Here is a 22,483-nt window from a genome sequence, read left to right on the forward strand (position 1 = left end):
AAGATCAGAAAATTCTCCATATATAATCTCCATATATAGTAATTCCTCAAGACATACTGAACAAGTGAGAAAACAAAGAATAAGTAAAGGAAAGTTTCTATTTGCTGAAAAAAGACACATCCACTATCTGGAGGGCAAGGCGGGCCTTCCTCTACTCCGTCACGTGGGAATTCCACAAATTTACCTCTTTCATTATATCTTTACTACGACATTTTTGTCTCCGAACTCGAACCCCCTTTTTTTAAAAAAAAAGCTTTTCCACTCCTTTCCAGCTGATTTTGCACGACGTACGAAGACCACACCTCGCCCGAAGACGCGGCGCGTGACCGTGACGTCACAGTGACGCGGGAGCTGCGAATCATCATGGCGGCCAGTTCGGTGTTCCACAGAGTCCGGACGGGCTCAAGGATCGGGGCGCAGTACGACCAGGATGGCAACGTCATTCAGGTGAGTCGCTCCTTTCATTCCTTCTTGCCTTCAACTTCTCTTCTCCCTTTCTCCGTCGCTCGCTCTACTTCGCATCGACGATTGTGAGCGCGAGACAGACAGACACACACACAGCCCGCGCGCGAGTCTTCCTGACTTTCACGCGACAGACTACTGCGTGCGACGTGAAAACTGCTGGGCGCCCAGAGGATGAGGTGTGTGTGTGAGAGAGAGAGAGAGAGAGAGAGAAAAGGCAGAAAAAAAGAAAGAAAGAAGAAAGAGTAGAAGAGGGAGATATAGAGAAAAAGAAATAAAGAAGATATAGGAACAGAGAGAGAGATGATGAGAAAGAAGAGATAGGAAAATATAGAGAGATGGAGAACGAGCTGCTGCCGCTAGTACTTCCAGATGTAATATGAACTGATGATTGAGTTTGATGATCAGCGGCGGTGATGTTGTGTCATGTGCTTGTGAACACGGTAAACATGGTAGGGTGACCATAGTAGCTAGCATGGTGAAACGTGGGGTTGTTAGACTTGGTAAACGCCGGCCGGTTAGGCTGGTAAACACAGTGAACGTGCTCGGAAATGCAGAATACGGTGAGGAGCACGGTTGGGTGAGCAGGGTAGGGTAAGGCAGTGGTAACCACGGGAAACGCTGATGGACACAGTGGTAAACAGGCGCAGTGCCTCTCGTCTCGCAGGTGGAGACGCGTGAGGACGAGGAGCAGACGGCCAAGCTGGCCGACATCCTGGAGCTGCTGCTGGCCGCCGGCTACTTCCGCGCGCGGATCAAGGGCCTGTCTCCTTTCGACAAGGTGAGGGAGCCTGACGGTGGGCGGGGCTTGTGAGCGTCCCGGGTCCGAGGAGCACCCCCGGCGGGCTGACGCTTTGGGGAAGAGCGTCACAATATTGAGCGGTAAATGTGGAGAAAAGTTGCCGGCGAAACGTGCGCTTTCCTCCTTTTCCATCGCTGCAGGTCGTGGGAGGCATGACGTGGTGCATAACTACCTGCAACTTCGACGTTGACGTGGACCTTCTTTTCCAAGAGAATTCAACCATAGGTCAAAAGATGTAAGTTGGCACCCCTGGCTCTCGGAAGCTCTGGATACGTGACCGAGGTTTGCATTCGCTTCCTCTCGCCAGCGAGGCTCTTCAACATATGAACTGACATTTGTGGTGGAGTTTTAATTTTTTTAAAAATCCTTAATGATTTATAAAAAAAAAAAAAAGAGACTCTTGCTGCCATTGTACAGAATGTTAACACACGCTCAAAGTTATTGAGTCACACTCACAGTTTTACAGTGTTTTACTCATAAGCTGAACAGTGTGTCGGCCACCGGAAATGGCAAGTGTGTGTCTGTCTCTCTCTCTCTCTCTCTCTCTCTCTCTCTCTCTCTCTCTCTCTCTCTCTCTCTCTCTCTCACACACAGACAGAGTACTGTAGCGGTATAACAGCACCGTGCCTCTGTCTGTGCCCATGTGTTGCAGAGCCCTCACCGAGAAACTCGTCTCAGTCCTGCCCAAAATGAAGTGTCCCCACCGCTTGGAGCCCCACCAGATTCAGGGGCTGGACTTCATCCACATCTTCCCCGTTGTGCAGGTAGCAGACAGTCGCAGCGTGAGGGGCGGGGGGGCCTGTCCTCACACTCGACGCTTGACTTAACGGCTGACTTTTTTTTTTTTTCCTCCCCGCAAACCGTCTTTGCATGGTTAACGTCACGGTTAAGGACCAAAGTGCTGCTAGTAGCCCCACCGGTTACATGTCCTCATCATATGAGGTCTTGTAACTGGTAACGTTTCAGTCAGTTTGGAACTAGCGGTATGTCGTTCTTTTAGTGTAAATTTGTTGACGTAACGCATGCATGGAAAACTGAAGACGCGCTCAACTTAGCGTAGGAATCGGGTTAGAGGCTTGGCGCTCCGAACCCCCTGGTACATATGAGGCCAATGAGCTTAGAGCGATAGTTACATTTCTCGTGAACGTACCGGGATGGACACGTTTCAGCAGGAAGCCTCCAAGGGTTACCTGACGCTGATGAAACTTCCAGCCAAAACAGAGCTCCCCCGTTACGAAAAACTGCCACCATTTTAGTAATCTTGCGTGCGCTCTCCCGTCTTTGCTTTATTAAATTTATTGAAGCAACACATTACACCTTTAAAATCGGCTCCAGAGTTGGAAAATGAGTTTAAATATTTAAAAATATTATGCATTTTAAAATGTGATAATTTCCCACGCAACATATGATCCATGATATCTTATGTTGTAGTACATACAGTCAAGAGGATTAAAATGTGTGTTTTAGGTCTCTATTTGCAAATCATTAACCAGTATTGATATTTCTTGGCTGGTTTTCATAGTTATTGTAAGCAATACATCTATGAGAGCTGTGCAACCCAATATTATGTGTCGATGCCACAGGTTGGATCAGAAATGAGAGGATTAATGATCTAAATGTAATTAGACGGTACCTAAGAATGTAGTGATTAGTTTATCGACGTTACTCAACGTGGTCCAAAAATGGCTCGATTGTTCACGTGCGACATTAACTGGTCTGTGAGTATTCTGTGTAACGTTATATTGGAAGTTATGAGGAATTGTAATGTGTTGCTCTTGCCTTTAGAAAACAGAGTGGCCAGTTAGGAATCCCTCTGTCACCTTTATTGGAATAGTTCATTATGAATGAGGGTTTTTCCAGCCGTTTGACTCCACAAGGGCTTAAAATGGTCTGGAGGTGGTTTTTTTTTTTTTTTCCTCTCTCCTCCTCCATTTTCCATGTTTTTGTATAAGGCCATTTCTCTAAACGGGTTTGCATGTCGGTTGGCGTAGCTCACTTTGGTTGCTCACTTGTTTGCTGTCGTGTCGTCACCGCAGTGGCTTGTGAAGTGCGCCATAGAGACGAAGGAGGAGATGGGCGACTACGTGCGCGCCTACTCCGTGTCCCAGTTCCACAAGACTCACAGCACCCCGGAGGTCAGCTTGCGCAAGATGACTGTTCGCTGTCAAGTCCTCGTTCTCCTCCTTAACGGTTATATTTACTGAGCAGCTCTCGCTTTTTTTCTAGGACGATGAGTTTGTTCAAAGGAAAGAAAAAGCAGTTAAAACACTTGTGGATGTGTCTGTAAGTATAGTGTCTCGTAAGTGTTTTTTTATTAAATAGAGAGGTTACTGACCACATAGACTGTTGACAGACTGAGACATGGTAATGTGTGGCGAACAATTTTATGAACATATTGAACAAAAACTGCACATTGTGAACAGGCTAATTAACAATTGTTCCCATTAAATAGCCCTTTATACAGAGCATTCAGAAAATATTCAGACCCATTCACTTTTATCACATTTTTTTATGTTGCAGCCTTACTATGCTAAAATTGTTTAAATTACAAAAAAAAACATGCACACAAACACACAGTGGCTGAAACTGCTTGTCCTCAGCGGGGTCGTGGCAAGCTGGGGCCGAACCCAACAACAGCGGTGCAAGGCTGGAGGGGGAGGGGACACACCCCGGACCGGACGCCAGTCCATCGCAAGGCACCCCAAGCAGGACTTGAACCCCAGACCCATCAGAGATCAGGACCCAGCCAAGCCCGCTGCGCCCCTCACATGGAAATGACAATTAAGCAAATTAATAATAAAAAGTAATAGGGGAAGGGGGTAATGGTCAGTCACTGAGCCAAAGATGACTCTTGGTGACTTCTTGGACTGTGGGGGGAGACTCACATGAGCACAGGGAGAACATGCAAACTGCACAGACTGAGTTGGGTTCGACCCAGCGACTGAGGCACCAGCACTACCCTCGATGTCACTGTGTCACTAGTAACAGTAACTATGTGCTACAAGTTTCTTTAGCTCCACTCTTATTCCCAGCTTAAAAAGGTTTCTGTAGGGGAAAAAAAAAAAAAAAAAGCAAGGTTTGTAACTTGGTTTTCAGGCAACTGACTGGGCTTTGCTCGCTACCTCTTGCCAGGAGGTGTATAAGCCACAGAGGAAATACAAACGGCATGCCGATGCAGGTGTGCTGCTGGACGAGGAGTCCAGGGTTCACTCCACTCTGCTGGAGTATGGCAGGTAAGAGATGATGTTCTCCTCTTCCTTCCTCCTTACAAAGCCTCCAGTAAAGCCGTATAAAAAACTTTGACGTTATCAGCGTAGCGTCATACCTTCAGGTCAGATGAGCTTAAACAGTGCAGGCTGTGTCTCATTTGGAGGAAAAGCAGTCACGCTTAATGTGCATTTGTTGTGTTTTTTGTTCACATTTTGTTCAAATGTGTTGAGTTTGAAAATTGAGCAAATGCTTAATTTCTGTATTCTGAAATTAATTCATAATTAAAAGTAGAAGAAAAAGGCGAAACAGAGTATGCAACAAGAACTCATTGTTCTTACCTTTATTTCAAATGTATTTTAAAAAAAGAAGAAAAAAAGATGCCTATATGCATTGATGTGGTGGTATGTGAGAAATTGACCAAACTATAGAATCACGTGTCTCCATTCAAATGTCTCCTTCTGTCTATTTTTTTTTTTTTTTTTTGTATTGTTTTCTGAAATGTACATTGCTTTGGAGAAAATTTTCTGCTGCTAAATGAAGCATGTAAATGTAGACTTAAAGCTCTCAGATGTATAATGGTGAGGAACCTTTTTATATTCAGGCCCATGTTTGCTACTACAGCCTTGGACATGATTGGAAAAAATGCTTTGCTCAGGCAGTGACAGATTAAAAAGAATTTAATTTTTTTAAAAAAAAAAAGAAAAATCGAGGAAAAAGTGTAACTGAAGTTAAATTTTTTTTCTTATGATATTAAGTATCATATAAGGTGATTTTTGTGGTGAACTTGGGATGGGCCCCTTAAGTTATAATTTTATTATTCAGTTTTTTTGGATGTTTGGTCTGTTTTTAGAAACAAATTGGGACAAGGTAATTGGGGATGAGTGTATTTTGTTGCCGGAGGAACGCGATATGAGATGACAAATTCCCTCTGACTTAGAGGGTGGGATACACAGTGGAGCAGTGTGTGTCGGCTTCTTTTACACGTGCAGGATGTTAGAAAGTAACATTGCAGCTCAGCGCTGTCACTCTTGTACTATACAGTACTGTGTTTTTGCTCATGCCCTTACCAGTGTGGTTTCTTGTCCCTCCGAAGGGCTCCTGAGTTGGTCCTGTGAGTATGCTCAGAGTGTGCTTCTAAATGCTTGCGCATTGTTAACATGAAGAAAGCCCGATACCATGGTGTACCTCACCTGCTCACCTGCTGGTGGGCTGCGCTGGTTCCTACTGTGTGGGCTGAGAACAAGGGTAACTTTGCTGTGGTTCCTGTCTGGGAGGGAAATGATCACTCTGTCAGAGGTCCCGGTACGGACCATTTTTGGCCAAAGGTCCATTTGAGCTAAGCATGCTTGCATGGTGTTAATTTAGGCGTTTCAGGGATAGAGATGCAAGAAAAAATTGTGGAATTTTCTGGATTTCTGCATTAATGACTCGTAAAATGTTACCTAATCTTCAGCTAAATCACATTAATCAACATACACCATCTGCTTAAACAAAGAACACACAAAGAATTGAACTTCTTCATCTCAATATTGAATACATCATGTAAACCTTCATAGTCCAGGCTGCGAAAAGTATGTGAACCTCAAGCCTAAAGACTTCTCCAGAAAGCTAATGGGGGTAAGGTGTTCCACTGAGATGAGATTGGAGGTGTGGGTTGAAGGTGCCCTGCCTAAAAATGGCCACAAAGTTTGGTTACTGACAGTCTTTTCTGCTCAAGAAAGATTTGTTCATGTGAACAATACTCCAACTAAGAGATTTCAGAGGACTTGAGAAGAAGAACTGTAGAACTGTACATAAAACTAGAAAAGGCAGCGAAAGCATTGCTAAAGGCCTGGGTGTGCCTCGATCCAGTAAGACAGGCTGTCGACAGATGGAGGAAATTCCGCGCTGTTGCTGCTGTCCGAGGAGTAGCTATTGTGCGGCAAGAGCACAGCATTCCCTGCCAAAGGGGGTGAAAAAGAAATTGTTGGTAACAGCAAAGGACCTGGAGAAATCTGGTCTGTTCATGTGTCCACTAAGAAAAGCACTGAACCAGAATGGCGTTCATCGAAGGACACGACAGAGGAAATCACTGCTCTCTGAAAACATTTCTGCATGTCTCAAGTTTGCAAAAGACCACATGGATGTTCCACAAGGTCTGTGGGACAATGTTCTGTGGACGGATGAGACAGGAATTTAGCTCTTAAGGAAGAAACGCACAGAGCTATGATTGGAGGAAAGGAAACGCTGCACACCGGCACCAAAACCTCATTTCAGCCATGAAGCGCGGTGGTAGTGGGAGCATCAGGCTTTGCTGCTTCAGGGTCTGGACAGCTTACTGTCATAGAGGGGACGGTGAATTCAGAATGGTATCAAGAATTTTTAGAGGAGAATGTCAGGGTAGCAGTTTGCCACTTGAAGATTAATAGAAGTTTGGTGATGCAACAAGAGTGACCGTGTTCTGGAACAGCTGGGTTCAAGTGTGGAGCTAAACCCGTTTGAGATGCAGCGGCCTCTGACCTGAAGAGAGCTGTCCGTGCAAGGAATCCCAGAAATATCAGTGAGCTGAAGGGGTTTTGTAAGATTCCTCTGACTCTTGCGCAGGTCTCATCGGCCGCTACGGGACGTGTTTGGTGGAGCTTATTGCTGTTGACTAGTCACTAAACGCATGCTTTTCCAGCCTGGCGTTCAGTGAGTGAGTAATGCAGAAGGGACCCATTGCAAGGGTTCTCTAACCGTATCTTGCATTGTGATGCATGTGAGCAGGAGAGCAGAGGAGTGTATGGTAAGAAGTGACGTGTGCTCTAGTTTCCGTCACCGCACACCTTTGAAGCTTTAACACACAACTTTACACTTGCCATGAAGATCTCTTTGTTGGGTATTCCTAACATAGCAGCTGATGTGAACATAAAGACTAACCTGCTGTTACAACAGTGTACGTTTTGGGGGAAATTCTGACGTGTTGCTATGGAGGCCAGTTTTAATGTTGCCCCTATCTTTGCTCCAGCTGGATTCCTGTCGATAGGCTCTTCCGCCATTAGTGCTACAGTCCTCGCCTTCCGTCACGTGTTTTGTGGGAGGTGGCATTTGTGTTGACCCCTGGGTGCCGTTTTTCTTCCCACATCTCCTGCTACTGGATGTTGTTGGGTTCTTCTCTCAGGACAGAGTAATGTGTGTGTGTGTGTGTGTGTGTGTGTGGGGTTTTCCCTACATGGTGAGTGAGTGAATGAATGAATGAGCCTTCATGAATCCCAAAGGGTAATTCCACAAAGCATTTAATTTGGACAAAATGGAACACTGGTTATGCCTATGTTTACCACATTGTAAGGCACAATGAAGCAACATGTGGCCCAAGGTTGCAGGTTCAAATCCTGGGACGGCTAATTTTTTTTTTTCTTTTCCTTTTTTAAAATTTAAATTTACACTTTAGCTGTGTATGTGGCACTGGAACACGTAGCATCGTTCCTTCAAATTTTTAACAAAATTTAAAATATCCAGAAGTATTTTAACTGCACTGTATGAATTCTGTAACATGTCGTTTTAGGTATTGATATGTTAGGTCTTATAATTCATTCTTTTTCGTACGTGGTTTGTGAGCTCTGGGTTGCAAATTTCAAAAAACCTTGAATAGCTGTATCCTGTTATGTGATGCTTAATATCAACATGTATTTCTTGCAAAACCTTTAATATTTTTGTATTTTTTGTATTGGCATATTTAAAAAATGTTGCCCTGAAAAAAGAGTTTTGCCTGAGTCACATATGAGATACACATACATACTATTTTTAACCTCCTACAGATTTGACCGCTCCTCTGTGCATGTCTGCTGTTCCATGGAAAAATTGTGATGTTTTTTTTTTTTCCCGTTTTCCCCACAGACGTTATATATTTAGCAACAAGTCAAAAGAAGAAAAGGTGAGCTGCTCAGAGATGTTTGGTGAAGAGAACAGCTGGGTTCCCTTTTGGCGTAGTTGTAACAACAGGATTATTCCCTATAGGGAGAGGATAGAAAGGCGTCCTTGGGACAGGCTCTTCCAGCAGGCTTGACGGAGCTCTCAGAAGAAGAGGACCTCCAGGCTGCAGAGGAGGTTGGTCCTTCACATAAGGAACTCTGAAATACACTAATGGCTTTGTCTGCTGTTCTTTTCACAACGGAAGTCTCTCACTGGTTTACTTCTAAATTTTTATGCCGATGGAAGAAACCATTTTGTTATCATCTAAACTACCAACAAGTAACGGTGACTACAGGTGGTGACATATTGCCACCCAGGTGAGTTAAAGCCTGCGTACTTTTTAACGTGTTTTGCTCATGTAAATGTGTATCTGGCGTTTTTTTGCATCCAGATGCGCATTAAAACTCTCATGACTGGCATGGCCATGATGGCAACAGAGGAGGTAAGACTATAAGCATTCTTCAAAATAGCACTGAAACGCAAAGCACTCGGTGACTTCACCAGCTACTTTCTGTAAGAGCTGTAACTTGACATTCGTAGTTTACAATACAGGTTGTAAAACTTTGCTTCAGATTTGACACGTGTTCATTAATGCAGGGGAGGCTGACTGCCAGCACGGTGGGACACATTGTGGGCATGCAGTCGGAGGAGATCAAGCTGATGGCCTCGGACTATGCAGACAGAGTGAGTGCTGCTATCTGAGCGTGCTTGCATAAGACAGTGGGGCTGGAGCCATCCCAGTTTGGTGCAGCGACGGCGCTTGACAGAACGCTCTTCCACATGGCCTCCTCGTCACACGTCTCCTGTTTTGGTGGCTCAGCAATCGGAGCGGCTGTTGGAGGACCGCTCTGAGCGGTACGGTCCGGCCCAGCAGCACCGCAGGCTCGTGGCATCTCTCAACAAGCAGATCCAACAGAAGAGCAAGCACCTGGAAGAGGTAGTGCGTGAAGTCTTGTCCTTTGCCTTCATACTTACCGCGTCTTTCCTCTGCACGTCCGTGCTTCGCTGCATTCCTCAAATTTGTAGTGTTTCTCTCGCTGTTCAGGGCCCAAAAATTCGGTTTTACTGCCCAAGTTAGATATTTCATGGTGAAATGTGTGATGCTTATCTGGCTGATGGTACCTTTTAGCTTTTTCTAAATCTTGCGTTAGCCACAGCATGACTAGTTAAGGCCATGATTCATCAGTGTGCTTCAGTATAAGTGTCAAAGGTTTCCACCAAAGTCCTCTCACATTTGTACGTCTCCTGCAAGCATTCCAGGTCTCCGTACCCAAAGCCCATTACTCTTTGTCCAGCATTACTCCCCTAGGGCTAATGGGAACTCCATTATTACCGAATTTCTCTTTTGTGTTTGCAGCTGCAAGCCAAGCATTCGGAAGTGCAAGTGGGATGCAGAGAAGCAGAGCGCAAACTGATGGAGGTGAGCAGATGTCACGTTGCGTCCTTGGTAATGTAAAACTCTGAAAAGAGCCAGAACGGATTTGAAGCTGCCTCTGGAGTTGCGTCTGGACCCTCCTGCCAGCAGTGAACGCATGGAAGCTGATTGCTGTGGCCTGAGGAGACACTCGCAGGGTTATTTCAGTCTCCCGAGGCCAGACTCAGAAGTAATCTTTGCAGCGTGTTTGGGCAGATACAGGCACGGGTGTCACTGAGCTGAAGCGTCGCTTCTCTGTAATCTCACCAGCCAGTTGCAAAGGGGTCATTTAACAGGTTTGGTTTGTTACAAGCAATACAAACAGAATCAAGTTGTTTTGTAATTACTATTATCCTTAGTGTCAAGACTGTGACAAGAACTAGTTGGTGTTGCACGTTGTTCCACTGTTATGGGGTTTTTTTTTTTTTTGGAAATGTTCCACTAAAATAGGATGACTGGTGGAATTTTTTATCTGCCTCTGAATTGCATACAGCTGCAATTAATGCCACAGCCCAGAAAATACTCTGTGTGTAGCTAAACTGCACAAACAAGTAATATTTAATGCAGTTTAGCTAATCACACTGCTCAAAAACAACTGGTTCTTGGCAGACTTCTTAACAGCTTAGTTTGCGCATAGTATGTGTTGATGCAGTTGCTAGAGCTTTGTCTGTACTTACTTTAAAGTGACCATATGTCTGTAAGGCAAAGCACTTTTGAAAAGTCGGCATGTAATCCCATTGTATTTTACAGTCTCATACCGCTTCTTCCATTTGGTGGATAATACTTTTTTTTTTTTTTTTTTTTTTTTTTTTTTTTTATTTTCTCTCCCCCCTCAGGCTACAGAGTTGACAGAGAAGTTGGACAAGGAGCTCAGTGCCCTGGAGGAAGAGGAGGCCCAAGCTGATTCTAGGTGGGTTTTTAGTGTGAAACATCAAACCGGAAACACATACATGTCAAAATCAGTGTTGTCCCAGAGAGAGGTGTCTGATGGGTTTCTTTTTTCTGCTGCTAGTTGGGTATCTTCAAAGTTTAGGAAAACCACAAACTTCTCAGTAAGAGGGAAAGCGGAGAAATCCAATATGTTGACTTATTGCACGTAGGAGCTGAAGCTCAGTATCACAGAGCAGTGAATGGTGAGCCTGCTGAAAGTTATACAGATGGTCCCCAGTCTGAGCTGGATGCTCCAGAGTGGTGGGCAGCCACTTGGTACTTGGACCCCCAGAGTTTGGTTCCCCCGCCTTCCTCTCCTTGCCATATGTTTTCACTGTGTGTGTAATTTCTGTAGTCCTGCTTATATCGATCTTGTTCAGCGCTCTGCATCGGCTGCTGAAAAAGGCACTTGATAAAGTGAATTGAAACGGAATTGATATGGACAAAAAAAGTGTTTAAAAAAAAAAAAAAAACACACACACAGTAGTAATGCATGTGCAATGCAGTGAAGGGATGCCACATGGGATTCAATAGAATGCCGTAAATGCTTCATCCACTACATTTCTCTTTTGATCATTTTTGATCTTTATTCTTACTTGTTTAATAGGTCTAATTATAAACAAGTTACTCTGTTTGGGTGCATTTTTTAGGCTGCTGTACATCCATTATGGTAGCACAGTGAATGAAATGCAGAAGTACAATGTGGTAGCAGCACATGACTTCCCATGGCTGTAGAAAACACATTTCTTCTAAAACACATTGTATATCTATTAAATGTTTAAATGAAAATATGAGAACATGTTTTTGTTTCTCTGCCATTTTGAAGTGCAGCCCTTTATGCCACAGATCTGTGGGGTTAGTGTCTTGTAGGAGAGGATAGTAAAATGCTTTTATTAATCCCAGCAAGATTAACATAGTGAGATGTGGAACAATCTATCTGCGGAACAATGTACTTTATAGCGGGGAGCCGTTTAATGGGGATCTGCTGTGTAGTTTTAAATGATTATTAAAAAATTAAAGTGAAAAAGGTGAATTAAACGTGGGCAACGACAGGGGTTCTCATGGCTGCTGGAAACTTCTCTTCTCCAGCTGTCCAAGGCCCTTCTGCTGCTCTGTATCTCTACATGTTGTGTTCAGGAACTACAGACCACCCAGTACCCATGGAAATCCCAGGACCCCTGTCTCACAGGGTCTTTCTCTCTGGAATTCTTTCAAATTCCACTCCATTCATCACTGCCAAAGCACTGTGGGACCCCCCGGGAATTCAGCTGAAAGCCCCCACCATGCTTGTCACGTTATGGTGTGTGCAAGTCTGCACTGTGTGTGTGTATTTCTGTCTCTCCACTGAATGTTGCATTCCAAACATGTATATGCTCAAAGGCCTGCAGTGATGAAGTGCACATTAACCTTCTGAAGTAAAATAACAGCAAATGGTACGCAATAAAATGTAGTGTGCGCACCGGGGCACTGCTGAAGGATGAATGTGTGAACCATCTGCCGCGTCAGATGAAGAGCACATGAAAGTGTTATATTTAGGCCTTTAGGTTCGGAGCTGTGCACTGAAAAGTGCAGTGACAAGGTCTGTAATTGATGATATGTAACTAATGCTTTACAGGCATCCTTGGACGTGGTTCTGCACAGTTGCACTTGGAAAGAGCCTGAAGGTGGAATGAACTCAGGTCTTTGATATGTAAACTAAGAAGAAATTCATGTGGTACCTTCTGAAAAAGTCTCAACTTGCTCAGTTACAATTTTAGATATGGTTCAAGAGCTTTGAGACAGCTATTAATGCAAATGAAATGTAGCTTAAAATAACTGATTTTATTTATAGTTTAATGGAGAATTTGCCTTTGTCTTTTCTCTGAGCATGTTTTTTTGACTTTTTAGTTACAGTTTGAAAAGTGACTTGGAATTTTGAATAAATGCTTTTAGGTGTTGTCATGTTGAGCGTAGGACACGAGAGAAAAGCATCTGCTAAACAAATAAATGTAAAGGTACATTTGTTATTTCTATAAATTATTTCTGAAATAATTTGTCAGGAAAAAATGTAACAAAGTCACAGGTGCTGAGAGCAACAGTGAACTACTGTTGAAAGATTTTTTTTTTTTTTTTTTTTTTTTCCTTTTAGATTATTTTGAGCATTAAGTGAGTTACTAAGAGGAGCTGTAAGTAGCTTAAAGCTTTGTAAAACTTCAGCGTGAAGTACTGGCAAAAACCCAGGCAAACGTACACATGTCAGCAATGGCTTATGTGAAACCCCCCGGGTCAGACGTGTTTTGGAATTCAGAATTATCTGGATTTTAAAAAGGTTAATATAATGCGAATATTGTATATTACTGGGCAGCACCTCATAAAGAAACACAATATTTCCATAGCGAACGTAGGAATATTCATGCTAAGTGGGATAAATAAACACTAGAAATTTACAGTTTATTTGTTTACAATGTATTTATATAGTAATAAAAGTGCTAAACGAAATAATGGGGAAAATACAGGTCAGAAATGACTTATTTCTTAGGAAAACTTCAAACGTGTAAGTTCAAGCTAAGATAAATATCTGTACATATGCCTGCAATAAATATTGATGACATCTGGTTGCTTCAGGATCTTGGAGAAGATGAAACATCAGTGTTGCCATCGTTCTGGCACCAAATTTAAGAGAAAACTTTTGGTTTTTCAGACCTTTTTTTTTTTTTTTACATTTTGGAATTGTTGACCTGTCTGAGAGTGAACTACTCTGATAATGTACATTAAAGACATAACAATGTAATAAAGATTCTTTCTATCGTCCATCTGTGACAAAAGCACAGTTCTCTGCTCTCTGTCTGTACCAATGCAATTCATTGGTATTAAACTAGAAGTTGTGTGATGTTGATGGTCTGCCTGGTGTGTTACAGTGTGCTGGAGAAGTTGAGAGGCTTGGTCGCCATGAATGAGAACCTGAAGAATCAAGAACAGGAATTCCGATCCCACTGCAGGGTAAATGTCCAACACAGACTCATTTTTTTGGACACTCATGTCTATATGATCTGCGAAACCCATAAAAATGCCATAATTGTGCATGTCTGACAAGATTTGAGCTGTTAGGAAATCCATAATGCCTCATGTTAGTTTGAACAAGGAATTTGCCTCTCGGTAAAAACATCATACGAGAGCCTTGCTGAAAGATTCCCTTCTTGCAGGAGGAGATGACACGTCTGCAACAACTCATCGAGAACCTAAAGATGGAGATGGGGGAGAACGGTAGCGATGAGAAGGTAGTCTGCTCTTGCAAGCTCAGCTGCTCCTTTGAGGATGGCTTTGAGCACTCGCCAATCCATAACCCTTTTCTCCTCCTCTCTCCTTCCAGGAGCAGAACAAGCTGATAGAAAAGCAGTACAACGTGGACCGGGAGAAGCTGCAGAAGATCAGACTGTTGCTGGTAACTAGCGCGATGATTGTACATCGGCTCATAGCATTACGAATTTTTAAAGCCAGCCTTACAACCTACTTTGCGTTTATTATAATTATGATCCAAGATTTTTTACAAAATGGATTTTGTAAATAGAGGGACATCTGTAGAATTTAGCATTTGTCGATTGTGCCTTAGTGATAAAGGAGACTTTATATAATAGCTTGTTGCACAGTAGGAACAGGTGTCTCTTGTGTTCCTAAGTTGAGTAGCCAGAACACTGGATCAGTTAGGGGCCGGAGAATTGAACACAGAGTGGCACAGTGTGCCGTGGGCAGTGTAGCACTGTTTTCATTTCTTCTGCACGGCCTGCGAACACACCGAGCGCTCTGATTCAGGTAGTGTGTAAAATTTCTAAATGCCGTTAAGGACAGAGTACATTAAATAGCGCACAAAATAATTATCACCAGCAAAAAAACCTCATATCGCATCAAAAAGGATGCAAACGTAGCAGAAAACGCAATCTGTCTGAAATATATGATAAAACTCATGACGACAGTGAAAGAATATGCAGATTGTGGCACTTTAATTTCTTTGAATGCGTCTTAAAAACATCCAGCTTCTGTTCCAGCCTTTCGGTACTTGAACCACCAAAACAGTTTTATAAGTTCAACACTTTAGGAAGTCGTGTTTAACTGTAACATAGTAGATTAGAATTAAATAAAAGAAAGAGCATAAAATGTGCGCTGTGTCAAACAGAACATCCCTCGCCTCAGATATGCGGGCCCCATCTACAGTTTTCCAAATGGGATCAGGTGTTTTCACATCATAATTTGCAAATGTTAAGTAAATAGTTTTTTTTTTCTCTTTGATCATTGTGTTATATCCAATTTGTTACATCAAAATTACATAAAGTATGTTATAGCAGAACAGCTTATAGTTCACCTGTATTGTTCCTGTAAAAATTATGCAGATTTCTAAATGGGTAATTGTTAGTAACTACTCAGTATCACATAAATAAATAAATAATAAAGGTGTCATAATATTAGCTTCCTTGACAAACAAATGCATTATTAATTTGGAATTCTGCCAGATGCTACACCTCTTTCAAAAGATTGCAGTATAGTGAGTGGTCCCTCCCAGCGTCAGTTATGGCTGTGTTTTCCCCTCTATTATTCCAAAGAATATCACAAAATCAAATTGCCAGATTGAAGTGGAGACTAATTTTATGGTTCAGTTGTATCTATACCAAGGTAATATGAAATAAAAAAATGGGACATACTAACCACAATCTGGTTACTTTGAACCACAGGCTGCAAAAAAAATGTCGCATGAACCTTCAAGAACTTCTGAACAACCACAGAATGAAAACCAGTCTTACATCATTAACTCATTTTAATCTTGTATTGTTGCTTTTCTGCAAAGTCCATATGTTTCATAGCACGAGAAAGACTGGGAGCAAAAGAGACATCTCTCATCTGAAACTGGTTATGAATACGAGACCTCAGAAAGAATCCCTCAGTTCCTCTGGGACTTACGCTTTTGCCTGCAAATGCTAATGCGCAGAAAAAAATTTAAACAATGCATTTCAGTGACAAGTTTACACACTACCAAAGTTGCCTACCAGGCACTGTGATGTTTTGGAATTAAACATGTAAACAGGAGAATGCCTTTTCAGCATACAGTTATACCTCTATAAACCGGGTTGGGTGTTTCCCCTAACTAGCACTGTTCCACCAAGTTCGCTCTTGCCAGCACAGTCCGGTTTGGTGTTGAAGGCATTCGCCCCTAAGCCTGATCTCGACTGCAGGCCCGGAGGAACAGGGAAATTGCCATCCTGCAGAGGAAGATTGATGAAGTGCCGAGTCGGGCGGAGCTCACCCAGTATCAGAAGAGATTTATTGAACTCTACGGGCAGGGTACGTACACAGTCATCTGCTTTGTGTCATACTTATTTGTAAAGCCCAAGTGTCAGGGCACAAGCTCCTCGTTGCCCTCTCCTGTGTTACCTGCTTTGCAACGTGCACACATTTATCTGCGGTGCAGGGTTCGCCATCATTGTCCGGCTGAAGTCTTTTAAATCTTTTAAAATGCTAACCAAAGACTGCTCCCAGCAGTCTCCCTGCACATGTTTAAATAAGCATGTTTTCTTTCATAGTTTCAGCAACTCACAAGGAGACCAAACAGTTCTTCACTCTCTACAACACACTGGATGACAAGAAGGTGTTCTTGGAGAAAGAGGTGAGCTGAGTTGGGCTCCTTGTCTCTCCAGTGCATTTCACTGTTGATGGATAAATGCCTTTCGTTGATGACGGTGGAGCGAGACAGACTGTCAGGAGACAAACACCCCTGGGCTGTCATGAAATTGCACCCCTGCATGGTGCAGCGGAAATATTTGCCCGCTAACCTTTAACGAGCTGTTGTCAATGTCAAAGGCATATTTGCAGGTGTCTGCAGATGGGTAATAACTTCGAGAGGAATATCAGTTTTTCTCAAACCCCCTTAACATTATGTCATGTGAACAGCTGTTGAAGGGGTTGCAGCCATGACAGTTATTCAGATTGTGAGCTTCAGCTTGGATTGACACCTTTGGAATGAGTTCACTTGCACTGGTACGATTCAGAAGTTCTCACGTTGTGTTTGTAATGCAGTATATGTCAGTATTAAAACAAATTGAGTAGAGAACTGCGTGTGAGGCTTATTTATTATTAATTATTGTCCAACTTTTGCACTCTCCCTTAGGTGAACTTGCTGAACTCCATCCATGACAACTTTCAGCAGTGAGTATGTCTGGTTGTGTGTCACTACACATCATCATGGTAGAAGTACAGTATCTGATGTTTCCAGAACATGTTCCCTTTTAGAAAATAAAAGTGAAAAATAAAGGGCACAGTCAGTGTACCATTAACCTTGTAGACTGTAGCATCCTGGGTTTCCAAAACTGGGAGTGAACAGGAAGGGGACATTGGTGGTGGGATGATTGGCAGTTCTTTTCGTTCTTCTCTTCCCTCTTAGCGGCCACTGTCACCAAATTTATTAAAGCACAATCAACAGAAAGGGCCATTTTGCTCAAACTAATGAACAGAGAAAACCACCATGATGGCTTAAACCAAAATAAACTCTTCTTTAGTAAAGTGTGCTCAGCACCCTCCCACCAGCTGGTTTTTAACAGAATCCCTTAACTGGCTGCACCTGCTGCTCCTTCCTTGATATAGAGTCCCTTCCAGGTGTGGCTGTCAGGTGAGGCAGGAAGTGGGTGTTTTCAGGCTCCTGCCTGCCACATAGACATACAGTTTTTCAAAATATTTTCACTGATAACCCACCTGTTTCCACTCCAGCCATCTGCGTGTTCCTTAATACCACCATCAGGGATGAAAAGTGTTCCGCTTTTTGGTGGATTTCCGCTTCTTTCTCTGCCACCTGGGTCATTTTTGACATCAGCGTAAGAAAATTTAGTGTGTGTGTATCTACGGTGCTGTGAAAAAGTATTTGCCCCATCGTGATTTTTTTTTTTTTTTTTTTTTGTTTTTGTGTATATCTCATAATTTATTTCGAAGTTAAAAGAAAATCTGACATAAAACAAAGGCAACCTGAGTGTAAACAAAATATAGTTTTTAAATGATAACTTTTTTGCTTCAATAAATATTATCTAATACCAACTGGGCCTGTGTGGAAAAAGTATTTGCCCCCATATTAGATTTCTCCAAATCCATGAAACTGCATTCAAAATGGGGTTCAGCTGGACTAGATGCAACCAGGCCTGATTACTGCCAGCCTTGTTCAATCAAATTAATACTTAAATAGAACGTTTTTCAAAACAGCATGAATTTGGTTAAAAGGTCTTCCCTAGTAACACACTATGCCAAAGTTGAAAGAAATTCCAGAAATGCTGAGGAAGAAGGTGATTGAAATATTTCAGTCTGGGAAGGTTACAAAGCTATTTCAAAGGCTCTGGGACTCCAAAGAACCATAGTGAGAGCCAAATGTAAAAAACCCAGCACAGTAGTGAACCTTCCCAGAAGTGGCTGACCTTTCAAATTTCCACCAAGAGCACAGCGACGACTCATACAGGAGGTCACAAAAGAGCCAAGAACTACAGGCCTCTCTTGCATCAATGAAGGTCACTGTTCATGACTCCACTGTCAGAAAGACACTGGGCAAAAATGGCATCCATGGAAGAGTGGAGGGGCGAAAACCACTACATTTACATTTATTCATTTAGCAGACGCTTTTGTCCAAAGCGACGTACATCTCAGCAAAAGTAAAATTTATGCATTACATTGAGAGAAGGAGACATAGCTGCAGACGTGAAAGTCTCAAGCAAACCTAGTTTGTTCCCTACCAGTTGCTACGCCGAGGGTCGTCGTTCAAGTAGGTGCATAAGACGCAGACAAATCCCAATACCCACACCAATTTTTACTTTTTTTTTTTTTTTTAAATTAAATATTATACACAAATGAACAGTACAGTACCAGAGTAATGGCTGAAGAAAGGTTGAATTTGGGGATGCTTCTGGAGTTAGAATGCGTGAAAAGTTACACCATAGATGATCTGAGGAGATCTTGGGCAAAGTGGATCTGGAAGAGGTGGGTTTTCAGACCCTTCTTGAAAACAGAGTTTCCGCACTTCTGAGTGACTGGGGAAGGTCATTCCACCACAACGGACCCAGAACCAAGAACCTCCAAGCTTTGCCTTTCGTGCGCGGGACCACCAAGCGAGCAGAAGTAGATGAGCGAAGGGGCCTGGTTGGGGTGTACTGGCTGATCAAGTCCTGTAAATAGCCGGGAGCAGTTCTGTTGATGCATTTGTACACAGTAACTAGGGTTTTGAATTTGATACAGGCAGCTATAGGAAGCCAGTGCAGAGAGATGAGTAGAGGAGATACATGGGAGCGCTTTGGCAAATCAAACAACTCGTGCAGCAGCATTCTGTAGAAGCTGCAGAGGTTTGATGGCATTAGCAGGAAGGCCACCCAGAAGAGAGTTGCAGTAGTCCAAACGGGAAATCACCATGGCCTGGACAAGTAGTTGGGCGGAGTCAGTAGTGAGGTAGGGACGGATCCTACGAATATTATGCAGGATGTATCTGCAGGACAGGGTTGTGGCTTCAGTATGTTGAGAGAATGACAGACTCGCATCAATCATAACTCCCAGACTCTTAGCAAAGGAGCTAGGCGAAATGAGTGAGTTGTCCAGTTTGATCGAGAGGTCTTGACAAGAGGACAGGCCAGTTGGGAGGTAAAGAATCTCTGTTTTGGAGAGGTTGAGTTGGAGGTGGTGATCGTACATCCATGAAGAGATGTCCGACAGGCAGGCAGCAATGCGTACGGAGATGTGACGCACCAGGTGGAAAGGAGAGGAAGAGCTGGGTATTGTCAGCGTAGCAGTGGTATTTGAATCCATGGGAGGCTATGGCCGGACCGAGGGAGGAGGTGTAGATGGAGAAAAGGGGACCCAATACCGAGCCCTGCGGAACACCAGTTGAGAGAGGCAGAGGAGAAGATCGAGAGCTCCGCCAGACCACTTGATAGGATCTGTCAGATAGGTAGGACTCAAACCATCTTAGTGCCGCACCTTTGATCCCAAGCTGGTTAAGAGAGGAGAGTAGAATCCAGTGATTGACAGTGTTGAATGCTGCAGACAGATCGAGGAGGATGAGGACTGAGGAGAGGGAGGCAGCTCTAGCAGCTGGGAGAGCATCAGATACTGCCAGAAGGGTGGTCTCAGTGGAGTGACCAACTTTGAAATTCGCCCAGAAGAACATTAAGGCTCATCTGAATTTTGCCAAAACACATCTTGATGATCCTCAACCCTTTTGGGAAAATGTTCTGTGGACTGATGAGTCGAAAGTGGAACTGTTTGGAAGACAGGGGTCCCGTGACATCTGGCATAAACCAAACACAAATTCCACAAAAAGAACATCATGCCTACGGTCAAGCATGGTGGTGGCAGTGTGATGGCATGGGGATGCTTATCTGCTTCAGGGCCTGGACAACTTGCATTAATAGAGGAAAATATGAATTCTGCTCTCTACCATAAAATCCTAAAGGAGAATGTCCGGTTTTCAGTCCGTAAGTTGAAACTCAAGCGCAACTGGATTATACAGCAAGACAATGATCCAAAGCATAGGAATAACTCCACCTCTGAATGGCTCAAAGAAAGCAAAATTAAAGTTTTGGAGTGGACTAGTCAAAGTCCTGACTTGAATACAATTGAGATGCTGTGGCAGGACCTTAAACGGGCAGTTCATTCTCAAACCCTCCAATGTGGCTGAACTAAAGCAGTTCTGCAAAAAGGAATGGGCCAAAATTCTACCATAGTGCTATGAAAGACTGATCTCCAGTTATCGGAAGCATTTGGTTGCAGTTATTGCTACTGAAGGTGGCACAATCAGATTTTAAGTTTAAGGGGGGGGTTAGTTTTTCACATGCGTGATAGGTGTTGGATAACTTTTTTTTTTTTTTTTTTTTTGCTTCAGTTAAAAAAAAAATCAAACTGTTCTGTTTACTCATATTTTCTTTGTTTTATGTTGTATTTCATTTGAAGATCTAAAACTATATACAAAAACAGAAGAAATACTTTTTCACGGCACTGTATATGTACACGGATAGCGTGAACTGAGAAAAGCATGTGAAAAGATCTAAGCTCCCTGTATTTGACAGTTGAGTGAGAGATAAACGCGTCACTCGTACAGGGAGCGGTTTGTGACGTTGCGCAATCCAAAACAGCCATGTGCGTCAATCTTCCATATTCTGCAATTGATTAGTTCAACAAGTGCAGCAGCAAACCAGACTTACGAGAGCAGCCATGAGTGAGTTCATACCTGTCATTCTCTTCCCGCCAAAAATGGCTGCAAGAATTTTAGCAGAGATGTGCGAATGAAAGAGATAGATGGGACGATTTAAAAAAAATAAAAATAAATAATTTCGATGGAATCAGTTAGGTCCGATAGTAACAGTCAAGATCAGACATGACTATAGAAGTGTGGCCTGTGTGCTGGGTGAGTACATTCACAAGATGGACATGCCAGAGAAAGTTCTTTGTAACTTTTGCGAAGACACAGTTACACTTCTTGTGGCGTGAAGGTGTTGGACAGTCAGGTGGGCAGCAGTAAACACCGCAAGATGGTCAAACGCAGAATGAGAAACTACACTTTGCCTGGTGGAACACGAGTCAGTCTATGAGTGGGATCCATCCCACATTCAAGAGCCCGCTGTTATTTAGGCAATATTTACTACCCCCCCCCCAGAGCCATGGCATCTTCCGGAGCCAAAGAGCAGTTCCTCAGGCAGATGGAGCAGATTGTGGAGGGAATCAAACAGAACAGAATGAAGGTATGCTTCTCCAGTGGATATTTTCTTCAGTCACTTTTTTGCCAGTTAATGCGGCATAAATGCTGATGCATGATGGAAGACCAGTCCCTCCTGTATCTGTCGTGCTGCGGTTACACACGTGAACACATTTGCTCACAGGAACCTATTTCTTTTACCCACATAAGTAATACAATCATTAGCACTTCAGGTGTTGTGTTAAGTGGTGCTGCATGCACCCCAAAGGTTACCTGAAACTTCACTCAGTTAGAAACTCATTTTTAGGGTCATATGGTTCATATTTGTATGGAAATGAAGCCTCTTACTGCACAAATGACAGTGAGACCTAGAGGTACATTAAGAGAAAAAGTTTACAACACTGTTGACAGCCCCTAAATATAAAATGGAAAAACTCTAGTTTCATGTCTTTGAGGTTAACCTGTTGCCTTGCTAATAGCTACCTAAAGTAACATTTTTATCGACTTATGATGCTGGCTGTTCCACTGGAGCAGTTTACATACCTGAAGGAAGTGCCACACCTTGGAAATGGACCATGTAACTTTTAATTTTTCCTCTCAGATGGAGAAGAAGAAACAGGAGAACAAGATGAGGAGAGACCAGCTGAATGATGAGTATCTGGAGCTACTGGAGAAGCAGAGGCTTTACTTTAAGACCATCAAGGACTTCAAGGAGGTGAGCTTTCATGAATGTACAACAGTCACTGTCAAAGATGTTCCAGAACCAACCTGTTTGCAAACTCCTCTTGCTACCGGAGTCTAGTGCAGAGGTCATTTTAGTTAAAATATGGCAGATATTCTCCTCCAGTGAATAGAGGACACTTTTCAATATTACTGTGTAACCATAGCTGTCTGCCTTTTCACCCACAGGAATGCAGGAAGAATGAAATGCTGCTTTCTAAGCTGCGAGCCAAGGGTGCCTCGTAGTACTTGACTGCAAGCTGCGAATCATGCTTTTACATGTAAAATGCCTTAGTGTCAGCCATTTGTGTTCTCTCACTGCCTGGTTCCTCAATCA

The 22,483-nt window shown here is 43.1% G+C and overlaps 1 protein-coding gene across 1 annotated transcript; it reads left to right on the forward strand.

The window, feature by feature from the left end:
- The first annotated feature begins 351 nt into the window (after positions 1–351).
- LOC114910930 (coiled-coil domain-containing protein 93-like) lies at positions 352–22,446 on the forward strand. The gene is made up of 23 exons (XM_029253470.1): positions 352–447; positions 1,130–1,243; positions 1,405–1,499; positions 1,917–2,028; positions 3,301–3,399; positions 3,491–3,547; positions 4,397–4,497; positions 8,330–8,366; positions 8,450–8,539; positions 8,796–8,846; positions 9,002–9,088; positions 9,225–9,341; positions 9,762–9,824; positions 10,655–10,728; positions 13,646–13,727; positions 13,931–14,005; positions 14,098–14,169; positions 15,950–16,058; positions 16,298–16,380; positions 16,882–16,919; positions 21,388–21,472; positions 22,028–22,141; positions 22,336–22,446. Exons 1-23 carry the CDS (start codon positions 364–366, stop codon positions 22,390–22,392), a joined length of 1,896 nt encoding a protein of 631 aa, XP_029109303.1. The 5' UTR covers positions 352–363; the 3' UTR covers positions 22,393–22,446.
- The last annotated feature ends 37 nt before the right edge of the window (positions 22,447–22,483 follow it).

Source organism: Scleropages formosus, chromosome 1, assembly GCF_900964775.1.
Source record: "Scleropages formosus chromosome 1, fSclFor1.1, whole genome shotgun sequence".
Taxonomy (NCBI): domain Eukaryota; kingdom Metazoa; phylum Chordata; class Actinopteri; order Osteoglossiformes; family Osteoglossidae; genus Scleropages; species Scleropages formosus.

Bases quoted from the DNA above. Each gene is read 5' to 3' on its own strand.
- LOC114910930 (XM_029253470.1), top strand. From the start codon at position 364: ATGGCGGCCAGTTCGGTGTTCCACAGAGTCCGGACGGGCTCAAGGATC. The intron at 1,500-1,916 runs GTAAGTTGGCAC...CATGTGTTGCAG, and splicing joins TCAACCATAGGTCAAAAGAT to AGCCCTCACCGAGAAACTCG. The intron at 9,825-10,654 runs GTGAGCAGATGT...CTCCCCCCTCAG, and splicing joins CAGAGCGCAAACTGATGGAG to GCTACAGAGTTGACAGAGAA.